Below are 10,317 nucleotides of genomic sequence, written 5' to 3'. Positions count from 1 at the left end.
TCATACCATAATCTAGGCAGTTTCTTGTAGCTGTGTTCATTTTCTGAGACCTTGGTAAACTGTTAGGCTTTGGGAGATTCTGTCTGTCATAAACTTAACGTATTAATACATTACCAGACTTCTGACAAGATTGAGAACTGTATCTATTGGTCATATCTGAGTTAGACAATAGAGCACACTATAATAGAATGGCAGTAGCAAAAATTATTTATCAAGGCAGGATAGGAATGAAAATCTAACTGTTAAGTAACTTTGACAGGTTCCATTAGCAGAGAAACACCTGGCTTAGTGTTGGTGTTGACCAGAATGGAGAGAAATCAGAGAGCTAATAGTGGTGGCATGACACTGGAGACACAAAGTGAGTGTGTCCAGGCGAGTGAGCAGGCCATGAGAATGGGCCAGGGGTTTAGGAGTGGGAGACAGGTGTATGAGCATGCGCAGCTGAGGCACCAGGTACAAGACCTGGCTGGGGGCGTGGAACATGCACACTTGATACCCGAAGAGCACAAATCACAAGGAGTCACAATAAGCCAGACGGAGTGGGACTGGCTGGGACTGCTGGCTTCATTTCAAGATGGTGACAGTGGGGCAGCTTGCAGTGGCCTGGAAGCCTAGCTGTGGGGGCACAGGGACGGCAGTGGCAGTGGTGTGTGGGCTCAGATGAGTGGGATGTGGCTTCCTCCAAGCAGCAAGGAACCCTGACCCGGTGCTTCAGGCTATGGGCTGGCGCTGCCCCGTCCCACCTACCGGAGTCCACGGTGGGCAGGGAAGGGGAAGCGCCTGAAGTAGCATTCTGTCTTCTAGCAATTCCACTCAGTTGGTGTGAGAGAACTCTGATATGAAATGCAGAAAGGCGGAGTTGAGCGAAGAGCTAAAGGGAGAAGCCAGAGCGGAAGTGTGCCCACAGCATTCCCCATGGCAGCAACAGTGGCAGCTCTGGCTCAGGGCTGTGTGGTGGGGGCTAGGCTTACAATACTTCATGAAATGCTGGGTGAAGGGGGGAGGGAGTCCTGGGCAGAGAGAGGGAGGGAGAGAGGGAAGAGATGTAGAGGCTGGGTATCAGCACATGAAGAGAGGGGGGAGAGAGGGAGGGGAATGGGGAGAGGGGGTAAGGGGTGAGAAGACTGAGCAGAAGCAAGAAGGCAAGAGACAGCAGAGAGCACAAGCAGCCCTTTAGTGAGTCAGGCATACCTAGTGTCAACAGGTAACTGTGGGGCAGAGCTTAGACAAAATGCTAATATTCCCCCGTGTTGGTTTAATTAAAAAAGAAAAATTAGAAAGAGGTGATGGTGGAGAACGAATATGGTCGTCCTGTTCTTCCTACTTCCTGCTGACTTTGGGGTGATGTGTCTCTAGGAAACCTAGGAAAGTTGGTATGGGGATGTTGGTCCAGTCTAAGGACAGTTGGCTGTTCCCTTGCTGTCCAGGGTCTATGGATCTATCTGTGGATAGATCAGAAGAAACAGATCAGTAGAAAACTCTGTGTCTGTGAGAGAGGATTGGAGCATCTGGGGGCTAGAAAGATGGCTCAACACTTGAGAGCGCATTTTCTTGCAAAGGACCTTGGGTTCAATTTCCAGATCTCACACAGCAGCTTATGATTGTCTGTAACTCCAATTCCAGAAGATCTAATAGCCTCTTTTGACCTCCATTGGGACTAGACATGCACACAGTTCTTAGATATACATGCAAGTAAAACACACATACACATAAAAAATAAAAATTTCAAAGCATACTGAATTCAACAACACATTTTTAAAAATCCTATGTCATGGTAAAAATTGTATTTATTATAGGAATGCAAAGATAGTGCAATAAGTTAAAAAAATAAGTGTAAATGAGCCTATAAACAGAATCAAGAACCAAAAAATCAATATTGTTTCAATAGATGCATAAAAGGCCTTTGAAAAAGGCTACCCTTTCATGAGTAAAAGAAATAAGCTAGAAAGAGAAGTAAACTCAACATAGTAAACTCTTTGTATGACAGGTCTTCAGGCAACACTATACTGAATGAGGAAAATCAAATGTTTTGTTTTGTTTTGTTTTTTAAATCAGGACCAAACTCAACATTGGGAAGTAGAACAGGTGGATCTCTGTGAGTTCCAGGCTAGTCTGGTCTACACAGCAAGTGCCAGAACAGTCAGAGTGACATGGTAGAAAGACTCTGTCTCAAAAATAAATTGACAAAAAAATCAGGAACAAGACAAGTTTGTTTTGTGTTTTTAAATGTTCAACGATAATGTTCAATATAATGCTTGAAATTCTAGCCATAGAAATAAAACAGTAGACATAATAAAAGGGATATAACCCAGAAGCTCTAATTATTTGTAAATGATATGTTCCTATACAAAGAGACCTTAAAGACTGCCCTAGAAAATGCATAGACCCAACAAATCTTTGAACAACTGGCAATAACTTCTTAGGTGTCAAGTGTTGACAGACTTAATCTTTTATAAATCCTGTGCTCTTTCAATCTTTCTGCCCTGTCTTCTAGGATGCTTCCTGACAGGAGTGATGTAAGATATTCTTTCTTGGCTCAGTACTCCTCTAACTAACACTTATACTCTGTATTTTAAACTGAGTTTATGTGTTGACCACCATCCACTATACAAAAGAACTTCTCTGATAAGTACTGAAAGCTGCTCTAATCTATAGGTATAGATGTGAATTTAGAGGCCTATTTAATGCTATTCTGATTTAGTAGAATATTAAGAGTAAATTCACTACTGAGATCTGTGACCTCTGCAACCATGGCTTTTTGGTCAGATTTATAATAGTAAGCATACATTTCTTCCTAGGGAATAGATCTTAAAACTAACCAGAAAACAGTTGGTCTGGATATTGTTTTATTTCTATAAATATTTTTAGGTTGGTTTGAGAATGGAGTTGAATCACTGGAAGCATTCTGAATCTTTTGGGTCTCATGTTGAAACTTTTCAGTAAGATTACAATGGTGTTTTATCAAGTTCTAATTCTGTGCCACTAATGCAGCAGAACCAATCGGAGTAATTGATACCATGTTCTTAGAGATACATAGCTGAGTTTAGAGAGCATCTGCTGAATTTTCAAAACTTTGTGTTCTGCAATCAATAAGGCCAGGAACATATGGATAGTGATAAAAATCGAAACAGTTTATCAAAGAAGGAAAAAAAAACTCAGAGAAAGGAGAGAGGATGAACAAAAGAGAAATACTCCAAAATCCCACGGCACATGAATTATGACCTTTTATAGGTTATTTTCACATCACCCAGGCCTCTCTATATTTGTGTTTCATGAGATTTTCTTGTTTTCTGTTTGTTATATGTACCTCAGATTGGGAGGGATTCCTGGTCCTTTTCTCCCAACTGGCTTCTTTCATTTGTTAGTCCTGATGCCTTTATTTCCACATCCTTATTTTCCTGCTGTGAGTCTCTGCTCCTCTCCAGCAAGGTCCTAGAAATCTTCTAGGGGTGCTGAAGGGTTTTTTGATCAGTCTTTTACAGCTACTTCCCTGCTGATAAGAAGTGTAATTTCTGCCTAAGTCTTTCTTCCTACTTTTACCTGTTGGTTAGAGAGGAGATACTAGATTTCCTCTAGTGGGAGTTGGATGCAATTCTTGTCTTATAAGCATCTCAATTTGAAACTTTCACATATCATAGAAGACAAAAACTCATAAGAAAAAATGCAATAGTTACACAATGTGATTATTCCAGCCAATAACCCAGGAAATGCAAGAGTCAGGAAAGCCATGGCCATGCTTATTTTAGAAGAGTCATCTTTTAAAAGCAGGTTCCAAGGGTATAATTCCTCAGATTGTTAAAAAACAAACCAAAGCAAAAATATACTGGTGAATATGTATGTTGAAAAATGCAAGAGGACAATATTAAGGAGGTAGGGTAGGTTAAATGGAAGGTATTATAAAGCTGTAGACACTGTAGTCAGTACTGCCCAAGAAAAGCCATTAGAACCAATGAAGGAAAGTTATAACTGCTGATATATTTAGAAATGGAACTTATTTCTATTAAAGATGATGTGGCTGTGATTGTTCTACTTGGCATGTCGGTTGCCCATACTCAGGGTTTAATCCACAGGCTTGTAAAATCATTGTCCTTAATAAAGTCTAGTCTGTTTTGTTGTTGTTGTTGCTGTTGTTGTTCTGCGTGATTATCAGGCATTTTTCTTGGGCTATGGCTCATGAAGGGGAACAAAAAAAAGCAAAAACGGTTTTTAAAGATGAATTATTATTTTAAATGTGTGCTTATACACGAGTGCCTGTGTGTATTGAAGAGTAAAAAGTTGTCAAAGGACACTGATTCCTTGCCCTAGGGCCCTAGCCTCTGCAGGTAATACTCCCGGAAGTTTCTTGAGATTTGAGTTCCCAAAATAACCACAGAAGGTCCGGATGTGCTCTGTGGAATGTTTCTACGCCCTAGGTGTGCCCGGGTGTATGGCTAAAAAATGTAAGATTCTTCCCCTTTGAATTTCCTCATTGCTCCCTTTGAATTTCCTCATTCTCCCCCTGTCCCCCCCTCTTTTGTGATTTTTGCCTTTATAAGCCCGTTACAAGTTCAGGCCGGGGTCGAACTCCTCTACCCCTGCGTGGTGTATGAGTCTCGACCCCAGCATGCTGGCCTGAGATCTCACTCTGTTTCACTTTCAATAAACTTCCTCATGCGATTGCAGCAAGTCTGGTCTCGGTGCCTCACTGGGTGCGCGCCTCTCCTGAGATTTGAGTGAGGGTCTCCCTTCGGAGGTCTTTCATTTGGGGGCTTGTCCTGGATTTGCGCGACCACCCAGGGGCCCTAGACCTACTTGGAGGTAAGGATTTTCTTTCCTTTTTTTCCTTTCTTTCCTTGTTGTCCTGTTGTGACTCTGTGTTTGTAGATCGTGATTCTGTGTTTGTGGATTGTCCAGATTGTGATTCTGTGTTTGTGGATTGTTGAGAGGTCTGGTGCGATCGCAGTTCTGTATTCGCTAACGCTCTAACCGAGTCTGCTCTTCCAAGGGAGGAGCGGAGTGGACAGGGATAGACGTGTCCGGGTGTCCGCCGTTTGCTCGCCCTGAAAGACGTCCCAGGAGGACAGGGGGAGGACCAGGGACGCCTGGTGGACCCCCACGGGAAAAGTCGGGAGATCAGTTTTTCTCCTTGACGATCTGTGTCAGAGGGCCAATTCTGGGCCATCTGGCTCTTTTCGGGATTTCGGGTCGACTCGAGGTCAGCGACTGACTTTGTCTCTTTGTTTTGTAGTATCTGTGAGTGTTTTGTGTGTGTGTGTCAGAACTAGAAATGGACCAGACTGTGACGACCCCACTAACACTGACTTTGGACCATTGGACAGACGTTAAGACAAGAGCTCATAACCTTTCTGTTGAAGTTAGAAAAGGACCGTGGCAGACTTTCTGCTCCTCCGAATGGCCGAGTTTTGGCATAGGATGGCCTTTGGAGGGAACTTTTAATCTATCTCTCATCTCCGCTGTTAAGCGAATTGCTTTTCAGGCTTCAGGGGGACACCCTGATCAGGTACCATACATCATCCTGTGGGAGGACCTGGTCCAAAACCCGACATCCTGGGTGAGACCCTGGACAGCGGGGACAGAAACAGCAACGGTGGCCGTGGCCGCGAAACCAAAAGTACCTCCTCCAGACAAGCCGGCACCTGCTCCATCGGCCCCCACGCAGATCTATCCTGAAATTGATGATGGTTTTCTTCTCCTCGACAACCCTCCACCCCCATACCCTCAATCGGCTTCTCATGCAAGTCCCCCACAGGTACCAACTCCCACTGACTCCCGGACGACCTCTGAAACAGGACCGGCAGCCGGGACCCGAAGCCCCCGGGGTCGAAGCCCAGGGGGAAATGGCGCGGGGCTTGGCTCTGCTATTGCCCTACCATTACAGGCTTACGGACCCGCCCCAGCTCCGGGAGAACTAGTCCCGCTACAGTATTGGCCGTTTTCATCAGCCGATATGTATAACTGGAAAAATAACCACCCCTCTTTTTCAGAGGACCCCCTCGGGCCTGACGGGACTCCTTGAGTCCCTGATGTTTTCTCATCAGCCCACTTGGGACAAGTGCCAGCAGCTTTTGCAGGTCCTCTTTACTACGGAAGAGAGGGAGAGGATCCTCCTGGAAGCTAGAAAAAATGTTCCAGGACCAGATGGGACCCCCACCAATCTCCCTAATCTTATAGATGCAGCTTTTCCCTTGATCCGCCCTGACTAGGATTACAACTCTGCAGAAGGTAAGGAGCGTCTCAAGGTCTACCGCCGGGCTCTAGTGGCAGGTCTCAAGGGAGCCACAAGGCAACCCACGAATTTGGCTAAGGTAAGAGAGGTTCTTCAGGGACCTGTTGAAATGCCGTCTGTGTTTCTTGACAGGGGTTATACCTTGACCCAACCTCTGAGGATCAGCAGGCAGAGGTGGCTATGGCCTTTTTACAGCAGTCAGCATCAGATATTAAGAGAAAGTTACAATGGCTAGAGGGGTTCCAAAACTATACCTTGCAGGATTTGGTGAAGGAATCAGAGAGAGTGTTTCATAAGGAGGAGACTGAGGAAGAGAAGCGAGAAAGAGAAAAGCAGAAGGCAGAGGAAAGAGAGGACCGGAGGGTAGTAGACAAAAAAGGAATTTGTAGGATTTTGGCCACAGTAGTGAAGGGCCAGGGAGTTAGGAATCAAGTCTGGCACTAGGAGGGAGCCTCTTGACAAAGATCAATGTGCTTACTATAAAGAAGAAGGCCACTGAGACAAAAAATTGCCCCAACAAGAAAAACAGGGGACACCAGCAACAGAAGCCCCGGACATGTGGCTCCAAAGTTTTAAATATTTATGGACTACCCGAAGATCTGTGGATCTCGGAGTGGGCCGGGTATCCCACTTATTCATTGTAATGCCAGACTGTCCCTGCACCCTGTTGGGGAGAGACCTCCTGACTAAGATGGGGCACAGATTCACTTCCACTCTGATGGACCACAGGTTAGAGGTCCAGAAGGGGAGCCTGTGCAGGTTCTAACCATCCAGTTGGAGGACAAGTACCAACTCTAAACAGCCTGCCTCAGATCAGATGGACTGGTGGCTGCAGGCATATCCACAGGCCTGGGCGGAGACTGCAGGAATGAGGGAGGCTAAGAACCAGCCCCTGCCCATATGGAGCTGAAAGTCCAGGCTAGTGGTGCGTTAGTACCCCATATCAAAGGAGGCATGAGATGGGATCAAGACACTCATCATTCGGTTACTCCAACAACTTCGTATGTGTCCATCATCCTGAAGTGTGCCTCTCCTACTGGTGCGGAAACATGGAACCAACGACTGCTGGACAGTTCAAGATCTCTGAGAGGTAAACAAATTGGTGGCAGAACTCCACCTTACAGTACTTAACCCCTATAACCTGTTGAGCTCATTGCCCTATCCAGGACCTGGTGTACAGCACTGGACTTGAAGAAAATGCATCAATGGACTCATCTAGAGGTAGACAAACTTGTAAAGACTGTCTTGAGGTCAAATTCTTTTGTGCCAGATTTGACTAGATAACTGTGTGCCATGTTAGAAAGCAAATGTATGTAGAAGGCCGGGAAGAGATAAGATAGACCTGAGGTTTACTGAGAAGTGGATTTTACAGAACTGAGCCAAGAAGATATAGATATAAGTATCTATTAGTCTTTATAGATACATTTTCTGGGCAGGTAAAAGCCTCCCCACAAAGAGAGAAATGGCAGCAGTGGTCATAGCTAAGAAGATTCCAGAAGAGATCTTCCCTAGGTTTGGCACCCCTAAGGTAATTGGATCAGACAATGGGCCATCTGTGTTGCCCAGGTAAGTTAGATATTAGCTTGTTTATTGGGGACTAATTGGAAATTACATTGTGCATGTGTGTATGTGCTTGCGAGTGTAACTAACTGCTAAGGACAAAGGTTTCAGATACTCTACAGGACAGATAGTTGTGAGCCACCCAACTCAGGTACCAAGCTTAGGTCCTCTAGAAGAGCAGAAAGTCCACCAATGACTTTGTTTGTTTGTTTGTTTGTTTATTGTAGACATTCTATTGAAGAGACCCCACCAGCTACACAAAGTACTTCTGGCATCAAGCACCTTCCTCCTTGGCAATGCGATCTTTCTTGAGTGGTCCCATGAAGGCTTTCTTCTCCTCTGTGGTCTGGAAATGACCATGGCCAAACTTGGAGGTGGTGTCGATGAACTTCAGGTCAGTCTTCTCCAGAGCCCGACATTTGGTCTGGACCAGCAAGGACTTTCGAAGAGTAAGCACTCGCTTCTTGGTTTTCACCACACATCCTTTGAGCGTGATGAGCGTTGGTCACGTCACCGTGATGTACAAAGCCACCCAGTGGGTTGATGCTCTTGTCAGACAGGTCATAGTCAGTAGATGCATTATTCTTGATCAGCTTACCATCCTTGATGAGGTAGCCTTGACCAATCTTGTAAATCTTGTTAATCTCTGTTCGGTGATGGTACCCTTTCTGCCCAACTCGAGTCACAGAGAAGGCTACAGGTGCAGGATGCCAGGCTCCAATACAGGCAACTTTGCGCAGACCTCGATGGGTCTTTCGAGGCAGTTTCTTTGCATGCCATCCACTGGTCACTCCTTTGTACCCTTTGCCTTTTGTCACTCCGATGATGTCAGTCATCTCATCTTGCCCGAACACCTGGTTCACAGGAACCTGCTGCTCCAGCCTCTCTCGGGCCCAGTCCAGCTTCTCAGCCACAGTGCCCCCATCCAGCTGGATCTCCATCAAATGTGCCTTCTTGTGGCGCAGAGGAAGCAGACGCATCTGAGTGTGGGCAATTATGCGGATGACCTGGCAGTACTTCTTCATGCTGTTGAAGTCCTTTTCCAGCTGCTTCTTGCCTGTGTCATTCTGATATTTCTTACAGTATTTGGTGAAAGCCACCTTCTTAGATTTGTGCCAGTTCTTACATAAACGCTCTTTACACTCGTCGCTGATATGCTCGGCAAATACAGTCTTGAAGGTCCGGAGGCCTCGTGGGGTTTCTACATATCCCACAATGCCCACGACCACTATGGGTGGGGTTTCTACAATGGTCACAGCCTCCACGACTTCTTTCTTGTTCACCTTAGATCCTGGCCTGTCAACTTCCCTGACGATGTGGGTCATGCCAGCCTTGTACCCTAGAAAGGCTGTGAGGTGCACAGGCTTGGAAGGGTCATCCTTGGGGAAGCTCTTCACTTTCCCACGATGTGGGTTGCTGCCTTTCCGAGGCAAGAAGTCCACGGACCCATGGACTGAGAATTTTCTGTGAGACATCTCGCCACCACACACTGCCAATAGAGAGCGACTTTTTTTATTTTATTTTATTTTTTCTTTAACTTTGAATTCCAGACTTTTACCTTTCTAACTATCCTGGATGCTGAAGCTGATGACTTCTAAAAAATCTAAACTTTTTGCTTAATCTGTGGCTAAAAATCACTGGCTTTTTTTCCCTCTATAACTCACTATGCTACATTTTACTATTTAACTCTTTCTTTTAACTTAATTGTTCATTAAGTGCTGGGGACTTAACTCTTTCATATTACTCTGTGCTAAAAATTTAACTCTTTACTACTGTTCTCTATTATTTACTTTATAAATATCTGTGCTTGATTAGCGCTAGAAAACTTAAATCTTGCCTACTTTATAATCCTCTGCTTGATACGCCCTAGAAAACTGAGCTCTTCCTTTATAATTTTCTGTGCTTGATAATTCTGTCTTAACCCAAGTTACTCTGAGGCCAGGAGCTGCAGATCTCATGAATTAACACCTGTTGCTTAACAGCAGGGGATCAAAGAAAGGATTAGTTGCTAGTGATGCTTTCTCTTTTGCCCAGAAGTTTGGCCTCTTCCTGGCCAGGCAGGAGGGAGAGTTAGAACAATTAACATTTATGGAACCAGATGCCCTTGAGTGTGTGTGTGTGTGTGTGTGTGTGTGTGTGAAAAGCCCAAGTGCCAGTACAGAAAGAACTTACTCATTCTGGATGAAAAATAAGCTTCAACCTTTATTGCACAAAGAAAGAAAAATTTTCTACCCTTTTATTTCTGTTAGTAAGAAAGCCCTGCCCTTGTCAATAATAAGAAATTTGCTGTTAAGAAAGTCTCAGAGTTTGTGATTCGGATGAAGATTAAAGTCATGGCTGGTCCAGAAAGTGACGGCCAATTCCAGTTCACTGGGATTGAAAACTATTTCAACTTATATACTCTCACAGGTAGAATGAATTGTGTTCTGGCCACATATGGAGGCATTGCCTGCTGCCATGCTGTCCCTTGCCATTATAGACTCTAACTCTCTGAAACTATAAGCCAAATAAACTCTTTCTTCTATAAGTTA

At 44.7% G+C, this 10,317-nt stretch overlaps 1 protein-coding gene across 1 annotated transcript; it reads right to left on the bottom strand.

Moving 5' to 3' along the window:
- Positions 1-8,060: 8,060 nt before the first annotated feature.
- On the bottom strand, positions 8,061-9,261 carry LOC308414574 (large ribosomal subunit protein uL3-like; the record flags this gene model as incomplete). The annotated part of the gene is given in 2 exon segments (XM_080909799.1): positions 8,061-8,286; positions 8,288-9,261. Coding segments are annotated over 2 exon segments (1,200 nt in total).
- Between the last annotated feature and the right edge of the window lie 1,056 nt (positions 9,262-10,317).

The sequence above is a fragment of the Micromys minutus genome, assembly GCF_963924665.1.
Source record: "Micromys minutus genome assembly, chromosome: X".
Classification (NCBI taxonomy): Eukaryota; Metazoa; Chordata; class Mammalia; order Rodentia; family Muridae; genus Micromys; species Micromys minutus.
This window is presented reverse-complemented; position numbering and strand designations above follow the sequence as displayed.